Raw genomic sequence first — 22,715 nt, 5'->3', positions numbered from 1 at the left:
TTTAGCAAAATTGTTTTATGCAAGAAGTGAAAAATCATACTTTTTGCCTAGGTTTACTTTGTTTTTTCAGTTAATATTATAAAATATTTTCAGGGTTATATATTTGGTAGTACATTGCAGGGATATTGCAGTATTTTTGTAATAATTTTTTTTTTTTTGCAATAGAATTAGAAAGATACTGATGATGCTTTAAAGGTTGAAAATTATGTGGCCAAAGGGTTGCAGTTTTATAATTGCACACAAATTGAAGGGGGTATGGAAAACCAAGAGTAAAATAACCCAGAAAACACATTCAAGGAAATTACCTCAAGTGGCCTCATATATATATATATATATATAAAACCTGAAAGCAATATGCATACGAAATTATAAAGCTCAAAAGAAAGGTATATTTTCAGAAGAAAAGGGAGAGTCTAGTTAGAGAAATATATTCCCTTGTGAAATTTACTCAGGGAAAGGGACAGCTTCCTTTTACCAACTTTATCTATGGAACATGAGGCAGAGCAATAATCTGCTAAAAGAACATCGATCTATCACCTGACAATTCAAAGACATTCTGATTTATTATTTGGTCTATGTGTCAAGGTTGGATTGTTGTGTTTTGGTTTGTTTTCTTTTCAATATATTTTTCTGCCTACATTTAAAGAACAAAAGAATGTGAGAAGCTGCCTCTCCAACTGAACAGGGAATGCCACCTACATTACATACACAAGAAGGGAAAACAAAGAATAAATATAAGATGAAGAAATCCTGCCCTGAAAAGCCCAAATTCTTACATCCACCTAGATGATACTTTGGTTTTGTATCCCATTTCATACAGTCTTGCCCCAAATTATCCTAGTCTTCATACCCAGTCCCCATTCCTCAACACTTTTTGTATCTTACTGTTTGGTTCTTTTGATTCTCCTCCCCATCCCTCCGGGAGCAGGGGGAGGAAGAAGGAGAGGGAGTGAGCGAGTGGCTGCGTGGTTCTGAGTTACCGGCTGGGCTTAAACCAGGACACTTTCAAAATGCAGAAATTATTTAGTCTAAACCTTAGAGTATTTTATTAATAATTCCCATCCATTTAGACTTTTTTTGACATTGAATTTGACTAAATCAGATTTATTCTTTCCAACGTAGAACTGAAAGTGGCTTGTATTAATCTTCCTGCCGGAGTAATATACAAACACACTTTCAGATATAGTTTTTCTGTTACTAAATATGAAATGTTAATCTATACTTAAAATACCATATTTAAAAGATCGTTCCTGGACAGTCTTTCCCAAATGAGTTGTCCAAGAAGTAATTGGCGATGTGTTATTTTCTTAGTCACGTGATTGGCTTGTGAAAATCTTGATAACGTGAAGTTAGTGCCACCTTCTTCTGTGCACTCCAGAAACAACATTATTCATATACAGAACAGAGTTTTTGCTTCTTTTTGTGAATGTAGAATTGCGATGGGGGAGAAAAGTCCTCAGATGTGGGCATGAGGAAGAAAATGTGTGTAGCCATTAATGACTGTGTGCCAGTGATGTAGCAGAGCTGTATTGAAAAATAGGAGTAGTTGAATGTAGCATTTTGTTGTCAGGTTTCTTTGGCAATAGGTGAGGTCAGCAGAGATAAAAAGAATATAATTTTACTGTGAAGAAAGCAGACCTTCATCTTTCTGTGGGGAAGTGGCAGTGAAAGGAATTCTGTTCTGATGAAATTCCCCCCTTTCTTTGTAAGAGGAAATATGGAATAAAAGGTGAGGCTGGATTTTCAACTGTAGGTACTCAGCATACAACCTCTCCAAAATAACGGTGGTGACCGTTAGAGAAATTTAGTTTAATGTCTCCAGGAATAAGTTCTAATCAACAAAATGAAATTTCCTCATGGGAAGGACCCATGCTGAAATATGCAAATTAATTCAGTGTAGTTTATTTTTATGTTGTCTGGGGTCAGAGAAAATGAGCCAATTTTAGATATTGAAGCCCAGGTATTTAGCATGATGCTAACATCATGCACCCCACCTCTGAATGAGTCTAGGGTCAGGTGGGAAGCAAAAGTTACATTATGTACAGAAATATACATGTCAAAAGAGGCAGAATTAGCCTCACATGACACTTCATTGATTCCGTTTGAGTAGATTACCCTGAAGTTTCCTTTCTGGCACGTGCAGCCAACTGTCTGCTTTCATGTTAAAAGATTAATTTTCACTGTTCAACCAAAGTGGTTAAGCTGAACCTTCAGTCTTTCCCAGAATTGATTTTGTGGGGTGTTATTCCTGATTCCCATTCATTACATTATATAACATGCCTTTACTGGTTCAGTTCATGTAGAAAGTATCACCCTGTACAAAACGAAAAAGTGTGTAGGGGCCAAGGCTTAAAAAGAAAGAAAACACAATAATTTGGACAGAAAAGAAATGGCAGAAATAATAATTTTTCTGCCAGCAAGAGTCATGATAGAAGCACAGAGCAGTGCAAGGTGAGAGGTAAGAGAGGATGGCTTCTTCCCACACTTGGCAAGCCAGCCGTGTACACAGCTGTCAGGGTACCTAATAGGCAAAGATGCTACATAACTGTTGCACCTACTCATGTTTGGAGAAACAGAGGAAATGCGAAGGGATGACACCTCATCAGAGAATCTATCTAGCATTTCCTCTCACCTAATAATGTCTAAACATCTCCAAATTCTCTCCAGTTTTCTTCAGTTTTCCTGTGTCCTGTTTCCTCTTGCAGATTGCTAATTTCCTTTCACATGATTTTTCACTGCTGTACAAATATTATGGAAGAAAAATACCTAAAACTTTAGTACTAAAAACACTGATGAACTGTTTTCTCTCAAATTCAGTTGCGCCATATTATTGGTTGAATTCAAGTATCTACTCAAATTTTAGTTGGATGTTTTCTAGCACTTAAGATTTCTATCTCAGGATAATTCTTGTCATCATTTCATCCTAAAATAGATTATTTTGAAATTAATTCAGGATGTGTGTAATAGTCCTCTTATGCTTTACAAGTTGAAATGATCTTTTATACCAACAGCTCCAAACAGGCTTACCAGCCTGTATGCAACCTACTACCCAGCTGGACATTTCCACATAAAAGTAACATGTAAAGAAACATACTTCATCACTTCTGCTTTCCATGGCACCTTAATAGCAGATCTCTGAGTATCACCTCTTTAGACAGAGACTGAAGCTTGAATCTTCACTCTATCAGAGGGACATGCAGAATTAGTTGTCTACAAGTGGCTTTCAAATCTATTTTTTCCCATGCTGACTGCTTTACGAAGTTACATTCAGATTGCGCTGCCTTTTCTCTGCTTCATACCCTTCCCATCTTTTCCTATTTCCTTTTATCAGTACTTACCTTTCTGTTTTCTGTAACAAGATACAGTCTTAAAATTTAGAAAGTGTACTAGTTACCACAGCCTTGCCATATAAATTAGTAGACTATTTCATCCCTACACACGTGCAAATACTCGCCTACTCTGCCTCAGGGATTGTGGTTTGTGGTAGGAAGAGCTACTGAATTTATCAAACTGATAAATGTTGCTTCGTCTGCAAGCTAAAAGGCTGCTACGATTTTTCTTACACTATTTTTTTAAATAAAACCTTGTAACTTGGTTTCTTTAGAGAACAGTAAAGAAATAAAAAATGGGTGATTTTCTTCTAATACTCTTGAGACTTACGGAAATGGTAGTGTATTTAAAGATATGTTTAAGGGGATTATTTACATCTAGGTGTTTTTCCTGAGTGTCTGATGCCTTATTTACTGAGAAAGCACTTAAGAAAACCTGCAAGTTGGAGGAGGAGAGAAAAGCAGGGGGAAATCCATGTCATCTCTGCAGTCGTAACATTTGCAAGCCATGTGTCTCTCAGGCTGGTCCTGTGTGTTTGTGTTAAGGTACTCACCCAGTTTCTGTTCTTCAAAACTGACTTCTATGCTCGAGTCTTCATTTTTTCCTTACTGCTGACTTGATTGGGTTTTAAGATATGTCTTTATATATTGTAAACAACTCTACTAGTTAAAAAACCATGCCTGCTTTCTCTCACTTGAGGCTGTGCGCCTTCTATAACCTCAGGCAAAATTCAAATTCCATGCAAAGGCTTTAGTAGAAAGATGATATTGGCAGTTTATCAATGTCTATTCTGATTTAGATATTAGAAAGAAGTTCTTCCCTGTGAGGGTGCTGAGGCCCTGGCACAAGTTGCCCAGAGAAGCTGGGGCTGCCCCATCCCTGGCAGTGTTCAAGGCCAGGTTGAACAGGGCTTGGACCAACTTCTTCTAGTGGAAGGTGTCCCTGCCTGTGGCAGGGGGTTGGAATTTGTTGAGCTTTAAGGTCCTTTCCAAACCAAACCATTCTATGATTCTGTGGTTCTATTTGCTTCTTGCAAATATCTTGATATTAGTTGCACATTAGTTGTATAATTTGTATTTTAGAGTCTTAAAACTGGCCATCTGATATCAGTGCTTTCCAAGCAAGAGTAGAATAAAGGAGATTATACTGGTTACTAAAAACAGTGATGTGCCGTTACAGGAGAACATGAAATAAGCATTACTTATAAACTGATTGATAAGCAGTAGCGACCCTCTCCCTCTGATCCACACAAGACTTCTAAATGTATACACACAAGCGTTTATATGAAAGAGCGTACATGGCTGTGTGTGACCAAAGCAGGGATGGCAATGAATAGAGCAGAAATGTTAGAATTTTTATTACTAATGCTTAAAAGTTAATATTTGCTGCAAAACGGTGTTCTAGGTGGGTGGTCAAACAAGTTCCTTATAGAGCAAGGGGGAAGAAAGATAAAATTAACATCCACCTTACATTCACAAATGTCTTACTATGCAGATTCACTGTGAAGCTTGGTGGCCAGCCCCCTTGCATTTGCTTCAGAACGTTGATTTTGTGGGAAGTAAACATACCTTCTTCAGATGTGAATTCTCTAAGCCATGATTTGCTAGCTGGTTTGGGGTTTGTTCCCCATTCGCTTGACTGTTTGTGTTAGTTTCAGGTAGGGAAGGGGTTTTTGTGTTGGTTTCATTTATTTGTTTTATTTTGGGTCTTGATTGTTTTTTCCCCTCCACAAAAACAAATACAAAATGAAAATAGTCATTAAAGCAAGTTTGTTTGCTGGACTGCCAAGCTAGCAAGAGATTGTGTTGGTCTAAAAATTCACAAGTACACGAAGGTAGTTCTAAGCTGATACACTGATAAGTTTCTGTTGTAGGACAGCTTCATGTAATAGCCCCAAAAGAAATAATCTTCAGATGTCCCGTACTTTCAGCCCTCTGCAGGGAATCAGTTCAGGTTGCCAAGGGTGGGGGTGGAGGTGAGCCCCTTTCATAGAAAGGGCCTCCTAATGTGTGCTAGAAGGAAGGTCAATTTTATTTTATGTGGACCAGATGCAGTAAGGAAGTAAGGACAGTAGGACAGGATCTTTTGTTCTTTTAGAGTACAGAAATGAGATTTATACTTCTGTGTTTTCTGTTCTTAATAAATGTAAAATAAACTCCAGAAAACTGTTAAAACATAGTCTAACTTTTCTTAGCAGAGAAAGTTTATTTGACCATAGCATGCTATATATAAACAATTGATTTTTCAAGTTAAAAATGGTTTTTCCTTTTATAAATATGCTTATGAGATTTCATCTTTAGAAGCATTCAATAGGATTAATAGTATATTTTCTTTTTAATATTATATTGCTGAATTCAGAAAACAGTATTCTATCAGAAAAGCTAGTCTACATGTTCAGAGAATTTTCATCTGTCCTGAATTTTCTGAGCTAACGAAACAACAACATAACACTAAAGTCGATACTGTCCAAACATTGTGCTTCACAGCATAGAATATCTTACATACATTCTTTTTCTAAAATACACTTTCAGCATTTGATATTATAAAAAAATGAAATTAATGAGAAACAAATCAACCTTCATTAGAAATTGGCACACAAAAAGAAAACATCATGCATGTGGAATATTAACTGCTGTTTTGAGGTGGTTCTTTCCCTGTTTATTCTTGATTCTTAGCATTCCCTTAATTTCAAAAAAACATTAACATGCTCATATAAATGGTATAGAACATTACACAGTGGATGTGTTAGGGTTTTTTTCTTACCATATTTCAACTGTACATGAGAGAAGGCTGGTAATCTTCAGCTGAGGTCAAAAATTGTCATATCAATATGATATAAAAGTTTAATTTTGTAAGTTATATTCAAGGAATGTAACTATATGATTGTTTTTAAAATTTAATGCATGGTGATTATCTCAAGAATAGTCAAATTAGTTTAGCACATACTGACAGATGGTTAGTGGGCAAAGACAAATCAATGAATAACCTGACACCCTGATCAGCATTAAAATATCACATATCTATGCAGTGTGAAAATGATTGCAAATTATGTTAGCATTGTGTTTTGACAAAAGAGATCTCTTTCTGTTGGCACACAATAACATAAAGATACCTTAGGCCTACTACTTCTTGGACCATTCAATTTAATATACTGCTAAAAATGGATATTCTGTTACAGTACTAACAATGCCAGGAGGTTGAAGAGCAACCAGATTCTATGTTTCTCTGATACGTTTTTAAAGTTAATTTAATAATTTAATTTCTTAAAATAGAAATGAAGTTACTTCTGCAGAGAATATTCTGCTGCCAGTGATACTGATGGGCAAATATTTCCTTCTGTGCAGTTTTTGGTTGAAGGTTTTTCTTTCTTACTAATTTTCATTTACATAAAATATAAAAGCACTTTTCATCAACATTAACATAACTGCCACCATAGAAAAGTTTATGAAATCTTATACACCCGTTTATCACTTTACTATTGCAGTTTATAAATAACAGATACACTTTTGTAACAAACCTGAACCATTTAAACATATTATTGACTTTTTTTATGTATTAGGCATAATAAAATAATTCAGTTATGCAAAATTATCTGATTTCTGTAATGTGGGAAGACACTTTTGTGCTCTAATGGCATAATGGCTCAGAGATAAGTTTTCTCTGTCGTGGAGGGCTGCTAAGATGTATATAGTCTGTACTGCTGTTTGGAATGTTTCTTATCTTCCTGACTTCACAAAACTCCACTCAGTTTAGTTTCACAATATTTATAGTCTTCAAGGCAACTTCACAACAACAACACATGCTCCAGCCCTTCCAATATTGACAGGAACTTCCTAAAAAAAAAAAAAGAAAAAGAAAAAAAAGGAAAAAAAAAAACCCAACAATTTTTAGTTACTCCTATGGATAGAACTAGAAGGAATTATTTGCAAATTAAAAGTAAATCAATTTGTTTATTCAAATTACTGTACTGAGAAAAAAAAAAAAAAAAAAAAAAAAACACCCTAAAAAAGATTGAACCAGGGCTCTAAAAACACAGTTTGGGCTTTTGGGGAAAGGATTTAGCAGCCTCTGAGAGGTAGAGGAGTGTAGGCTGGTGGTGTTGCTCTTAACTTCTGTAAAAGACCCTTGTATACTGTGTTCTGAAACCACAAACTGTGTAGCCACAAAAGCATCTCGACAGTTAGAAATATTTCCTCTTGGTCTCAATGGAGGTGGTCATAAACATAAAAACTTGGAAGTGTCTCCAGCAGAGGGCATTGCCCACAAACACATGGCAGGTCCAACAGCTGTAAATTTAAGCACTTCAAGCACAAAATCATTTGTGCAGCCTGGATCACAAGCCCGTGTACTGCTTCCACCCTTTAATCTGAAAAATCTGACACAGTTAAATCACAGGAGAGGCAACCAATGTTTTATAAAGCCCAGCTACACTATTACTGCATCCTAATATAACGTTTTTCACAAAACCAGTGATAATTTTGCAACTTAATTTTTTTTTTTTTTTAATTCGCTATTTGGACAGAATTCTTCCCATCTGTGGGAAAAATTCTTATTATTTCTTAGGCAATTCTTCCTGTTACCTCTGTCCACTCATTATTTTGAGCATCATAGGACTCCACGGTATCCAGGTACGTATGTCCATCATAGCCCCCAACAGCATATAATCTGTCCCCCAGAGGACAAATTCCAACAGCATCCCGAGGTACACTCAAGGGGGCCACTGTTGTCCAAGCATCTGTTTTAGGATCATACCTAGGATGTTTTATAAAAAATTTAGAAAAATACATTGTAGAAACACATTTCAAATTTAAATGACTGATATTTGCTTGCTTTCTACTACACTGTAGTTCAGTTTACACCATGAGCTAATGTAGATAATTGAGTGATGTGATTACCTATCTTGCCACCAGAGGGGTCTTCAAGCACATGAAAAATGCCCATATTTTCTCTTTCTGATTACAGTCTTCTATCAGATTAAAGAATCAGTACACTTTCAACATAAATGAGGCCTGAGAGGATGATAACATGGCCATCAGTTGACTCAGCAAAGTTAATTTTAATATATTCTTTTTTCTTACTCCTTAAAGATTCCTGTTTTCTCTTTGTATCAGTGTTGATTTTGTTTCTGATTTGTATTCAGTCAACTTCCACTGTAAGTTCAAGTGAATTCCTGGGTAGCTCCAGGTTTACCCTAAGTGGGAACAGAACTGAGCTATTGTTATCACAACAGGGAGTACTTGCTCGGTTTGCCTTTCTTGTCCCCAAATGACAGTAGAGTCAATGCATACCCATTGACCTTTTGGTAAAAATATCACCTGAGTACTTGGAGGAAGAAAGAGCTGAAAAATACTTAGTTTTTACAATATATGATGCAAGTAGCCCAAGCCTGGGTTTTGGCATTTGAGAAACAGAAAGGTCACGCGTTGTATTTGTCTTACTTGTTGAGTTTTCTTTACCTGGCTCCTGGGCAGCTCAAATAGAAGGAGGAGCTGGGGAGAATTTGTTTCTGAGGGGTTTTTGTTACCACAAGTACATTGGAAGTGAGTTACTCTGTTCAAAATATTATTTTAGAAAGCATAATATGTTTTGCAGACATAACATTCCAATTGTGAAAAGATTTCCCTTGCTGCTGTAAGTTATTTAATATTTCCTTCCTGGAATATGTTAAAAAAAAAAAAAAAAAAAAAGGAAAATAAAAAAAAAGAATTCCTTACCTTTCTACGCAGTCGGAAAGTCGAGAGCAGTGGTTGGAAGCAGGTGCATCATGACCTCCCACAGCATATAAAAACCCATTGTATGTTGCAACACCAACACCACCTCTTCTCTTAGACATGGAAGCACATATGCTCCACTTGTTTGTGTGTGGATCAAAACATTCCATTGATTTCAGGCAGGAGCTCCCATCTCGTCCACCGACAGCATATAGTCTGGGATCATTACCCACAAGAAGGCAAACAATTTCAGTCTTTAGGCTCTTATTTTAATAGAAATTTTATGTTGTTAACTTCATTCAAATCACTTTAAAATGATCTTTAGGCCCATTATTTGCTATATGACAGCTAGGCTCTGGAACTTTCGTTGCACAAAGTGTTTTGCATGTTAGTTGAAGGAAGGCTTATTCTTCATTTGCAGTGTAAATTTTAAAGCAGTCTTACATGAAAATTAGGCTTTAAAATGCATATCAGCTTCTTTAAATGTGAGCTATAGATGGAATTTGATAGATGCTACATATGTTTGAAATATATGGGTAGTATTCCATATTAACAGGCTAATGGAGTATTTGACATCTTAGTATTGCATTAAGCATTTTTCCTAGATGTTGTATGTAAAAGAATTTCAATAATACCATTACATAACAAAAACATGTATCAAAAATATACCAAATATAGTTTCCTCATGGTTTGTATTTAAGATCTGCTGGACAGATGTTACCATACAGGTAACTTGTCTGCTCAGCCTAAAGGTACTCAGCAAATGACCAAAAATGGAGATTTAAACCAGCTGATGTTGGGACAGCATGTAAGAATAAGTGGTAGAAATCCACATTAAGAAGCATGAGAGTTCTGTGGCTTTTTGTCATGGCATTTTACAAAGCCTGAATTTCTTTTGTGTTTCAAGCTCACTTGTACGTTGCTAGCCTAATGATAGTATGCATACTGGATTTAAAAATAGCAGAGATGTTTAGATGTTGAGTGTGCCAGTTGTTCTGGTCCGTTTAAAACTTGGCTAATACTTACTGCCATGAAATTTAATTTACTTAGTGCATGTAATTAGAGACCTAGGGAATATGTGGACTTGTCCAAAATCACCTAAAACAGATGAGTTGAATTTGTTTCAGAAGTGCCTGTTTTTCTCCAGTGTCTGGAGAAACTTTCAGACTGCTCTGGTGTATAATTTAACTAGAAGATTCTTGACCGCTCTTAGAATAATACAAAGTTTCTAGCACTCTCTTCTAATGTTTGTGAATGGAAGATAGACTTGAGTTCAGTTGTGCAGTTTGTTGCCTGACCCATAAAAAACTTGAGGATTTGATTGTTTTCTTTTCACATCATGCCATTAGATACAGACTACTTGTTTACACAGCTTTCACAGGGAGAGGAAATCACTGTATATACAAACAGATTGGTTAGGATCCTTTGTTCTCTGTAACATGTCTAGAAATATGGTTGTGTGTCCCATTCTCTAAGGAAAAGAATTCAGAAAGTGGTCAAAAAGTGGTGTTCCACGGAAACTTAAAGTCTTTTCTGGTTGGGTTTAAAGAAAAATATTCAGTGTGACTTAGGGAAACAGGCAAAGGAGAAGCATTCTGTTTGGTTAAACCATAGCAGTAGCACTGAATGATGGACATTTTGATCTTGGCTTCCCCTGGTATGCCAGAAATTACATCACTAGACTAACAGACATGATTTAAGCCAGGCTGGAGACAGCTTATATCAGGAGTGATTGAGAGCAGAGTCAGGATCAGGCTGTATTTCCTCTTTGACAAAGTGGTTTCCTGCATGTTGCTGTAGAAGGTACCAGCAGGAGTTTCTGGTGAAGTTTACGCTGAGAACATTTCCTCTGAGACACAAAAGGACTTGAACATGCACTTCTTTCTTTCTTGGACTTTTGAGTTAATGATTGAAATTGTGTTGTGTTGGAATGCAAAACCCTGACTTGTGTGTGAAGAAGTTTTTTGTATTTGCAAATACTGGTTTCCTGACATCTTAGTTTCTGCTCCATATTCTTCTCTTTCTCTGGAATTTAAGAAGTAAACACAGGAGCCAGTGATAAAATTTCAATATAAATGCAGTGATCTGCCTGCAACTGTAATATTCCAGGCCTCTACAAACTGTCATTGCTAAGAGCTTTCCACAGATTTAAATAAGAAGGAAGGTTGGCTGAAACCATGCTCTCCAACAGAACCTAGGGCCTGTTACAATGGTATTTTGTATGTTAGTGCCAGACTCTGGTGCTGAAGAAGGAAAACAGAATTCTGTTTGGCATTACTTTATGAATTATTCCTCCTACTTTCTTATAGGAACATACAAGGTATAACACACTGTTAACTGCAGGCTACACAGTAGATTCGTACATGTGTCTGTTCCCATGTAAGAGTGCTTGAGTGACTTTAGTGTCTTAGGGGGATGTTTAAATATGTTTTGAAAATATTTGTGGGAAAACCAATGTACAGTGAGCACATGAGCTCAGTGTATTTAAGCAATAGATGAAAGGCAGAATAAATCTGGGTAGGATAAGACTTATAGGAGACTGTTTATTCCATACCTAATAATGAAACTTTTTTCCTATCATTGAACACAACGTACACTTTTAAGCATTGAAAAATTATTCATGATTGTGAACTTGTACATTGAAGATGTAGCTGCACGCAGGAGGTGTAAAATGACAGAGGAATGACTTTGGTTTTGTATGTATTCTTCCAAATGGTGTGCCCTTAGAAATTGTGATTTTAAAGTATAAATATAAACTTGGAGTATTTTTTTAAAGTAGCTGAACTTTTATCCCATAAGTTATATTCTAGGTAAAAATCTGTTACACATGTAATAACACTTTCAAATTGCTGTAACTTAAAAGGGCTGAAATATGTTTAAAACATGACTGTAAGCTTGAAAATAATTTACCACACAACAAAGGAAAAGTTTTCCTTTCTTGTTTTTGTGCATTATATTTTCTCTTTGGTTTCTCGAAATGATTAATTACTATAAGATTGGAAAGAAAATTTAAGAAACTATATTTGCAAGGAAGGAAGCAAATGAAAAACCAAAGAGCAGTTTTCCTGTTGACATACTTGCTATTTAATGCTGCAACCCCTACGGTGCTTCTGGGGGTTGACATGCTTGCAACATAATTCCATTGTCGTGCTTGTGGGTCCCATCTTTCTACGGTATTAAGGTAACTCCATCCATCATGGCCACCAACAGCATACATTGGTCCTTCAAGCATTGCTACTCCTTAAAAGATAGAATCAGGAACAAATTACAGTACCTAATAATTTCAGTGACCAGTAGTGTATTAATTTCATACTTCTGCATAGAATTCTGCATATGTAGATAAGCAATTTCAGCTGGTATTAAACTATCTAAAAGCTACCTTGTCATTAGAATAAACAAAGATAAACAAAATACTTCACATACGGTGTTGTTCTGAATAAGCATTTTCATTTGCCAAAAGATTAGGGGAAAGCTGCTTAATTCTGATGTTCTTTTCATGGACTTTTATCTCTTCAACTTTTGTTGACCTTGTTCTGAAATGAATTTGACCCTCTAAATGAGAAACATTACTATTCTTTTAAAGAAAGGCAAAGGTTGAGCCATGCAAGTAAAAATATGCCGAAATCAATGTCCTGTCTTTACTCTGAGCCAGCTGAAGCTATGTAGTCTGGCCGGCATGAAGCCTGAGTGGGTGGGTAGCTGGCTGTCCTTACCAGCTAAGTACCATAGCATTTTAGTGCCTGTAAGGGGAACACGCTTTTGGATGAGAGCTGGCTTGCATCTGTTGTCCTTGAGGCCCAGGAGAGTGAACTTGGCTGTCTCTGCAAAGCTCTGTGTGAACATATCGTTCTCCGGAGAGAACAGCTTAGGTGCCTCCTGTTTGGGAAGCTGCTGCTGCAGTTTGCTTCCTTTGTGGGTAAGGCAAAATATTTGAATCTGTCTGGTTAGAAGTTTTCTAAATCTGGCTTTTCAGGCCTAAATACACATGGCTTGATTTTTTACAAAAGTGCTAAGTCTCCACAAAATCACACTGAAGCTAATAGGAGCTGTAAGTGTAAGTGGCAGTATTGCAAACCGGGCTGATGCACACACAGAAGCCTAACTTTGGGCACTGAAATTTACCGCTGTGACCTACTTGTTGGATAGAATTATACCCCTGCAGTTGGTAATTATAAAGACTTAAATAAGAAGTATTTAATCTTTTTGTCATATTTTCCACACACACTAAGTGGTAAGAACCCCTCACCATACTTTCTCCACCGGTGGAGAAGGTGATATAGGCCACAGGTTTAGCAAATAATTCTGGATCAATGTTTTTCTATTATTCAAATAAAAATATTCTCAGTCATTTGAACTTAGCAAGGATTTCAAGCAGTACCTGTTTCTGTAAACTTCAGAGAAGCCAGCTTTTGCATAAGAACTGTGATATATAAATCTTTCAAAAATCATCATATTCCCTCCCTTACAGTCTCCTTAACTGTAAACTTATTGTTATTTTTTAATACTTCCAGAAGTTAATTCTGGATTTCATATTCATATTATTCATTCACTGTAAATAATGTTAAGGAATATTGTGCAGAAAAGAGCCATTGATTCTGAGCCGTGGCAGAGCTCTGTAAAACTTCTTGTAGTTACAGCATTAAAATTACTGAAGTTGTACTTATTTCCTTACCCCAGTGTTTTCTGCAGTGTGGGTAATTCTCTGATCTGATTTTCATAGGTGTTTGGTACCTATGGCCTTACGGTATAGTTTTAAAAAAAATTAAATCAGACTGTTTCTGTATCACAGGCATCTCTCTAGACTGTTAAATTGGATGAAGAGTTGATTATTTTCACTGCTGCTTATTTTTTGTAACTTTCTAAAGGTGAAATTAACTTTGGAAGACCAGTGCAATCACAGAATACGTGAATACTAATAAATATCACTGTCATTAAATCACGGCAATAGGCAACTCTGTCTTTGAAAAATATCTTTTACAAATATGTCCATGTTACTAAATGCTAAAAACAAAAATGTCAGCAGTGTTTGCACCAACCAAAATTGATTCTTATGTGGTGCAAAGTATTTACAAGGAAAGAGCACCTCTTACCTAGCCCATGTCTGTGTGTTGACATAGGAGGCATTATAGTCCAGACTTTGGTGATAGGGTTGAAACATTCCACAATGTTAGATGTTTTCAGACCATCTCTTCCCCCCACAATGTACAGCTTGTTGTCAATTACTGCAACTCCAAACTGTAATCGTCTACCATTCATAGTACCAATTTGTATCCAGCTGTTAGTCCTAAGGTCATATTTCTCAATTGTAGTGGTACCTGTAAAAAACATAAGCATTATGAAACAGCCATGAATTGATCAGTACCCAGCAGCCAGTGGTCAGCACACTGCAAAACATTATTAAATTATAACATGTTGAAATTCTGTGTGTGGACTTTTACAGTGGCTCCCCAAGAACTTCAGTTGTGAAATGTGAATCTAGTGAGCAAGCTGCATTAATTGCATGCATATGTGATTGTCAAATCTATGAGAATTAACTGGAGGCAAGAAGATGCAGAATTACATGCCAGCAGATTTTTTAATACTGAAAGTTTCAGAGATAGGTTAAACCTGTTACTCACTTAAATACCATATAGGTAGTTGTGGCTTTTTAAATATTCCTTATGAATACAATACCTCACAACTTATGTACTCTTTAAACATGTTTGTGCTCAAACCATTAGTGATACCAGAAATGGAAAATATATCCATGTGTCTGTATGTCTTATGACTTGGGCATGCATCTTCGTGAATAGCTTGGATATTTCCTTTTTATGGTAGAGACAGGTAGAGACTGTTGTGAGTACACATTTGGTTCCCACAGGTAGCTTCACTGAGGTTCACCTTTGCAGCAGCCTTGCAGCAACTGCTTGTCTAATGTAACATATAATTGTATTTTCAATTTTTTCAGGTCACTGAAATTATAGTAATGTTTTTGCTGCAATTATTCATAAGGGCCTAGGTCTCTGCCATTTTCTATGCACTGGCTCCTGACAGTCACTCAGCAGATGTAATTGTTCCTTTGAGAGCTGATTTAGCACAGTGGGGAGATGGCTGAGTAGCAACCAAGCTAGAAGAGGCAATTGCCAGTTGTACATACAGTGCACCCTAGAGTTCAGCTTCAGCTCAGTTGAAGATGGAAAAACCAGCTGATTTCCTGTCTGTTCCTTGTCTGATATTTGACACTAGAGAAGTAGTATTTTGAGAATTACAATAGGTAGGTAGTGGCTGAGGAATTATTTGCAACAGCAAAACAACCAGGCAATAAAGGAGAAAAGGAAGGTGTCATTTGGTTTAGAGATCTCCTAGAGATCATCTGATATATGCAAGTAATTTAGTGAAATAAGAGCCTATCTCAGAATATATTTTCTCTCATCTGTATGCTTTTCCAGATGCATAGACTAGGAAAGAAACTGCCAGATCCATCTGCAATAAAAGAAAGTCTACTTTTTTCCCCCTTCCTGTCCTCTTTCAGTTTGAGTAACTGGATTTGTTTGACTGTTCTTCCCATTTTGTTAGGCTCTTTGCTCCTTGCTTTGATTCCTTCTCATTTATTCTGTGCTCATATGGGAGTACCCCAAACTTCTTTGCTTCAAAAGAAGTTACTTGCACACTAACTAAAAGACAGGAAAAATACATTAAGGTATACAGTGTGTTCATGCATAGCCTGTAGGCTGCAATTTTTACAGAGGCTGGAAGGTAGCTTTTGAAAGTTAAATGTGGTTTAGGCACATTCACGTTTTTCAAAATATCAGCCAAAAGTAGCTCTTTGATCTTCTTTTGATCATTTGAAGTTGAGATTTGACTTCATATACCACTTGAGATATGCACAAAGCCAAACCTGGCATTCCCAGGGAGTTTTCTTTATCACAGAAAGCATATTATTGCCAGGGGAGGTTGTTGCTCCCTTCTCGGAACCGTTCTTTCAGTGAATCGTATTCTTTTAGGTGCAGTTTCCTTTATCTTACAATCCAGCACAAGCTCAAAGTATGAGTCAGAGCTGTAGAGGACAGCAGGGAGGAGAGGAAGTGCTGTTCTTCTTAACCATCAAAAGGCAAAAGTTCAAACAATTGGCTTTGTTCCAAGGTAATAAGTAAAAGAGGCACCAACAGGAAGTGCAGATGCTGACTGTTTCTTTGCATAACCTTTACTGAGAAAAACTTATTAGAAAGATTTATTTTTATTTTGGTAGAAGTTAGTTTAAAGAATATCTCCAATCCTTGGTTGTTTGCTATAATTCATAAATAATCAGTATCTTAAATGAAACTATACTAATTGCTACGGTTTAACTTCATTTTGCTGAATTATTTTAGGAATTAATGTTTTCATGTTGTGATGGTGATGAATGTGTATTGTGCACCTGACTTGATTGCACAGAGACAGTAAGGTAGCACTGCAAGACCTCTCATACAGGAAAAATCAGTCATCAGCAACTTTTTGCCAACCATGAAATGCATTAGCTTCCTTGTATTTCTATTAAAAGTGAACTCGCACAGCTAAAAGTAATACTGTTCAGCAAGTTGCTAGACTTTAAACTAATTATAGTTCTTTGGCTCCAAGCTGTGGGTTTGAAGTTAAGGTTCCTGTAGAAAATGATCTAATATACAGCTTACTAAATAGAATGGTGTAATATGTAAACCTGTAAGCTGATTGCAGTTGTGAAAATCAAATAATAAAACCTGGAATACCTTTATAACATTGAACTTTCCACCACAAACCTGAATAAAACCTGTGTATGCAATCCTGAAAAAAAGCTGCACGTACTGTTGCACTCGTGATAAAGTACAAATGTTTCCAGCTGAAATTTTATAGTAAGGATTGGTAAGTGAAGATTGATAAGTGTTCTCTATAGGTCAGTAATGCTTTCTGGGTTTATTTTTATTTCTTTCAAAATTTTTCCAGCTTTCTAACTTTGTCAAAAAAGGAGCATAGGGTTCTAAGCCAATGTTAAATGAATCTGAAAATATTCTGAATATTATTTTTTTATTATGGAGTGTAAAGTCAAACTATACGCACAAATTCTTACAAAACTTGGTTTTAAATCACTATCTGAATCAAAATTCTTTAGTCTGCATTTCAAGATGCATGTACATCATTTAGAAACACGATTCTTGACAGAAGAAAAAACATCTAATATATAGGATTGTGTTCTGTGATTATATTTTTCTTCTTTTTCAACCCTAAATTGCTGTTTTCTTAACAAGCCTTTAAATAGTCATATATTGTCTGGGTGTCTGTAATACAATTCATTAATACAGCTAAATTAATGCAATGAAGTTAATCTCTGAACTTACCTTTAGTGGCATCCATACCTCCTACAGCATAAAGTGCACCCACTGTAGATTTTCTAGGCTTAGTTCGAGGACTTTGCATCATGGACCGTCTCTCTGGTAGAAGGTGGTACTTCATAGCCTCCATAAGAAGTTTCTGACACTCTAGGTCGTCTGCAAACATTGGACTGTTTTCTAGATCAGCTAGTAACTGAGAAATGAAAAGTGATGATCTTCATATAGATACCTAAATCATTAAAATTGTATGTACGATAGTAATTAAAGTATTTGTAGCTACAAAACTCATTTTTGGTTCCCCTCTCACTTAAGCTTTGCTGGAAACTCTGCATGAATGTAAGCAAAATAATATAAAGGTAAGCAAAAGACTTTATATATGGGGTTTTTTTCCTAAAACCCCTTTCTTTTAGCATTTAGAGAAGATTAAATTTGCAAGTGTAGTACTGCAGCCTCTGAATGCAAAACTCCTTTTGATACGAGTGTGAGCAAATCTAACAAAAAATATTGGACATCTCTGTGAATATCACAGTATGTTAAATATATTTCAAATTTACATAGCTAAGTATTTGCAGCTTCAGTCATGGTGATCCATAAAATAGCTGTAGCGTCCTGAAAGTCTTGATACTCCTATAATCTTTTTTGATGTGATACATAGATTCTCTACAACACAGATACAACAGTGTCAGCTGACTATAAAACAGTTATGTCTATCTCTGGAACTTATTTAATGAAGCATCTCTTTCAGTCTTAAAGGACAAGCAATGTCAATGCTTGGAACAGTCGGCAGTAATCTAGACCCTTTTATCATTGTTTTTTCTGGCAGCAAATAAGTATTGTGCCTTATCTGTCCTGCAGTTTGGTAAATGTGAATAAATAACTTTGCATAGCATCTGTGTTGCTATGTTATTAGAGGAAAAATAAGTACTGCAGTTGCTACCCAAAAGAAGAAACACTATACTTTTGTGATACCGTTAGACTGACTTCTTTAGAGGCAATTCTGAGCCTAGTATTTATGCTTGAATGGTGGGATTTTTTTCATCAATACAAATACATATATACTATACTATTAAAAGAAAAAGGGGGGTGACACACCCAAAAAAACCCACCAAAACACTGCAGCCAAACCCACAGCCTTTTCATGTAACTCTCTCTAAATGATGCTTGAGACAAGCATTTCTGCTGCTAGTTAAGCTCCTGTTAGCCCTTCACATTCATACCTGGGGGGAAAGTAGAGGCAGTCTAATGTAAGAAAGAAGCATTCCTAGGTCTCGTTGCCGGTTTTGCAAATCATGCCTCACCCACATCATTAATGCCTGGAATATGGCTTCTTCATCTGGAACATTGATGTCATCACTAGACAGCAGCTTTGCAATTTCATTAGCAGGGAGCAACAGAAATTCCTGGTTTTTTATTACTTCTGTGAAGTGGTCCTAAACAGGAAAAATAAAAAAAGAGATTTCAAGGCACTGATGATTTTCACACCTTGAAATAACTTTTTCTTGAATAATGTAGACTTTGCATATGTTTTGTTCCTTTTCTCTTCCACAGATACTGAAATGCAATATATATTCTAAAGACCACCGCATCTCATTTGACCAGTTAAAGGAAATGTTGGTTGCTCTTTGCTACCTTACTCTTGTGGAACTGAACAATAATGCTCATCTTCACCCTGCCACACTTAGAAATGTGCTTGTCAGGCTTCCTGTCAGTATGTCCTGTCGTAGGGGTTTGCCACTGGCAGTTTTGTCCATCAGTGTGATCCTAACACTGCAGCTTAACAAAACCACTATTAGATTTAATGTGTATCCTATGAATGCCAGGGGGAGGCATTCAAACAAAATTTGTACCTTCTCTTAAAATCAGATTCAAAAGTTTTAAGCAAATTACATTGAAACCTTCCAATCCTTTTGCAATGAGCAGTGCCAGGTGTTGACTGCATGTCTCCACTCTTAGGAGAAGAAAGGAAAATTAAAATCACTTTTCTGAAAGTACTTTTTGGACAATAGGAAATTGGACCTGTCCCAGCAAAGGACTCGCAGTCTTTAATTACTGTTGTAAAACTCACCAGCTCCAGAAATGGCAACAAGTATTAAATCCCTAGAATGTTTCACAGAAATATTTTTCATATAAATAATGAGTGGCACCCTCAAGTTACAACTGTATTAGAATTGATATTAAAATACATTAAGTATCCTTGCTTGTGCTAACTCCAAAGGAAGAAAGAAATTTTGTTAAGAGAGTTGGAGGTTTTATGTTACATGCAAAGAAATACATGTGTAGGTATTAATGCCTGCATTTGAGATGTTAATTTATGTACCTGGAAGAAATATATCATTTGGGAACCAGATTGAAATTGGACAGGTAGAGAGATTTTACTGTAGCAGATGTTTTTATTATTTATTTTCAGTAGTTTCTTAGCTTTGTGTAACTCTTTTCGAGAGTACCAAGGATATAGAAGTAAATATAGAAGTATCAGTGATTAAAGGAGATGTTAACTTTGCGCTGTTATGCATATCCTGCTTTAAAATTTTGTGACAATCAGAGAATAGGAACAGGAAGGCCAGTTCGAATGTAGTTACAAATATAGCACAAGATGTTTATCAGAACAAGCTGTATCTGCATGAAAAGATACCAGGCAGGAAACTGTTAATACTTTGCATCAATGGCTAAAGCAATTGAAGGGGAAGGTCCCCATTGTCTCTGCTTTTATTGAATGGATGTGGTGTTTACAGCTGATTATCTTCTCAAAATGTTCAAATACTACTAGTTCATTTGAATGGTCTATGTTTACAGCACAACATTATGGTCTTCCCCTAACATACACATTTCAAGTGGGTGAGCTTGGCATGAAAAAAAGCAGAATGTTTTATTTATCTTCTTCCACAGCATTTGGGTGTTTATACATTGTTATGATCTCTTATTTCCCCAAGTGTTCTTTAAAATCACTTTGAGGGCTTAAAAGAAAATTTTCTTTAAGGTTATTGGATGGAGCTGCAGATTTCCTTTTCTGGCTCTAAACTGTCAGTAGCTGCAAACCTGGTAGGTGGTTTTATGACATGCAAGGTCTTCTTTCGTGGCAGCATTCTCAGTCTGTGTTGCACATAAGATACGGGAGGTGGTTCTAGAGGTGGAAATGCTCCTGGTTGTTTTCAGGAAGACATAGTGTAAAGCCTGTATGCACAGTACTTCTGAGTCTCATTGATTCATCATGATCCTTCACGTAGAGTGTACTCTCTGAGTGACCCAACTGCCATTTCTGTGGCACAGTTTTAAACATAGAAAAAGTCTTAACTCCTGGGGAAGTCTGGAGGATTTGAAAGGTTAAAAAAAATCTAAACAAGGCTCTCTTATTGTCTGACATCATAACACCATATATGTAACCACATGGTTTTAGTTCAGTTTTTCAGAAATCTGGGCTGTGAATTTTAAATGCTTAAAGTTGATGCCAGTGTGCTAGGGCTGGTGGGAGAAAAGAGGCTGCAGAGGAGAGGGGGGATTTCCTGATTTTTAGCTGAGTATGGAATAGTGTTTACTGTTCTATAGTGGCTGAGTTAACCTCTATCTTAAATGTCCTTTTTCAGACTTTAAAATATAAAAGGAATCTAGATTGCTGCTAAACAAATCATTCATTAGTATAGCAGAAGGGAGCACAACCAGTGCCCTCAATCTGCAAAGGCCACTGTCATTTATTTCAGCATGTGAAAGTGTACAAGTGTACTCTTGCTGGAATGCTGTCAGCATATGAAGCCTCTAAACTGGTTTTGACACACTACACTAATATTTCAAGCATAAAGCTGCCATGTGTATCCTAACAAGTAGTTCTTTTTATATTTATTTAGCTGTAGCAGTTGCTCTTCTTTTTGTGTTTAAAGTTGCTATATAGCACATCTTGTTGCCCTGAATATTTATCCCTTGATTTCATTTCAAAGCAAGCTATCTTGCTTCTCTGTTTCCCACGCTCTGAATATTAATTTCTTGCTTTAACCTAGAGGATTATGCTCCAGTCAGGGATATGCTTCTTTTTAGCATTCCAAATCTTTCTGATTCATTCTTTATTTTGGCTCTTTTTGCATGTGTCTCACCTTAAAATCAGCTTTCAAATTTTGTGTGTTGAATCAAAAGCATAAGAATGGGTCATTGCTGTTTGCCTCTTGACATTAGCCATGTTAAGGCTGTGGGTTTTTGGAGGAAACACATACATCAACCTTATCATACTGCATACTTAAGTTCAGTAAGTACGTCCTTCTACAAAGCAACACTCTGGAGTGAGAAAAACAGAAGTGAGTATTTTTCTAAGCATGCTTTTCTCTTTCCAATGCTTCCATAACAGTCACAGCTCTTAAATTTCCCATTTGGAGAATGAGCTGGGTAGAGGTGTCCATGCATCAGGAACTTTGCAGAACTAACTCTGACAGCGTAGAAAGAGCAGAGCCACTGCATCAGTCTTAGAGCAGCAGCCCCAAGCATGGCTCAACTGGCTCTGCTTTGCCAAAGCCCATATGTTTTCCAGGAAAGTGTTCATACTTGCTGTTAACATTAAAATTGCAGAGCAGTTAGATTGTTCATCTTACCATAGTGTATGTGTGTGCCACCTTCAGGAGCTCTGTGCAGCCCTGAGCATCTCCAAAGGAGCGAATCCCCAAGCAATTAGAAGGATGGAGCTGCTTCATGAGGAAGTTGCAGCATACCTCGATAACCTGGGATAGCTGGAGAAGACAAGCTGCTGCTAGCAAACTTTCTATAGTGTCTTCCTTTAACTCTAGAATACCTGTGTAGTTTGCATATGGGGGGAAAAAATAGTTGTCAGTCATTTTATTTGTATTTTTATTAATTGAAAGCTTCCCACTCCCCTATTTTTCTCCTTCTTTGAAAAATTGGAAGTGTCTGTGATTCACAGATTCACTTTTCTTTCTTGCTGAAGGATTCTATAAATATATGTCTTAACAGACTTAAAGAATTTGGTGATTTTGAGTAGAGTGATTGGAACATTTTAATTGGATCTTTAACAATATTAGATCTGATTTTGCCTGAAAAAAAAAAAAAAAAAAAAAAGGTGTAATTAGAGAAAAACCTTTTCTAAAATTAATATACTAATGCAGAAAAATATCAGAAGTTTATATTATACACAAGAATTTCAATTCTAAAAGCAGGAAATGCCAGCAGTGTGTGCAGGAAACCTAATTTCTTCAATCATATACTTCTCTATTTAAATCTTTAATTAAATTAATGCATGGCATGAGAGTTTTACAATGTTCATAGATAGACTGGAAGGTTTTAATTTAATAAGATCTTCCATCCTTGCTGCTCGGTGAATGGCTCATTTACCTGGTTGATACACAGCACTAAAGTC

At 36.4% G+C, this 22,715-nt stretch overlaps 1 protein-coding gene across 1 annotated transcript in view; it reads right to left on the bottom strand.

Moving 5' to 3' along the window:
* Window positions 1-6,855: 6,855 nt before the first annotated feature.
* Window positions 6,856-22,715, bottom strand: part of KLHL4 (kelch like family member 4) — a 43,087-nt gene continuing 27,227 nt past the window's right edge. The window contains exons 4-11 of the mRNA XM_080624981.1: window positions 21,937-22,133; window positions 18,583-18,795; window positions 17,372-17,558; window positions 14,132-14,356; window positions 12,119-12,281; window positions 9,045-9,257; window positions 7,911-8,082; window positions 6,856-7,163 (exon numbers count right to left, since the gene is read on the bottom strand). Of these exons, the coding sequence (XP_080481107.1) occupies window positions 7,104-7,163; window positions 7,911-8,082; window positions 9,045-9,257; window positions 12,119-12,281; window positions 14,132-14,356; window positions 17,372-17,558; window positions 18,583-18,795; window positions 21,937-22,133 (1,430 nt within the window). The 3' untranslated portion in view covers window positions 6,856-7,103. The remainder of the gene's footprint in view (window positions 7,164-7,910; window positions 8,083-9,044; window positions 9,258-12,118; window positions 12,282-14,131; window positions 14,357-17,371; window positions 17,559-18,582; window positions 18,796-21,936; window positions 22,134-22,715) is intronic.

This window comes from Psittacula echo, assembly GCF_963264785.1.
Source record: "Psittacula echo genome assembly, chromosome: 8".
NCBI classification, from domain to species: Eukaryota; Metazoa; Chordata; class Aves; order Psittaciformes; family Psittacidae; genus Psittacula; species Psittacula echo.
This window is presented reverse-complemented; position numbering and strand designations above follow the sequence as displayed.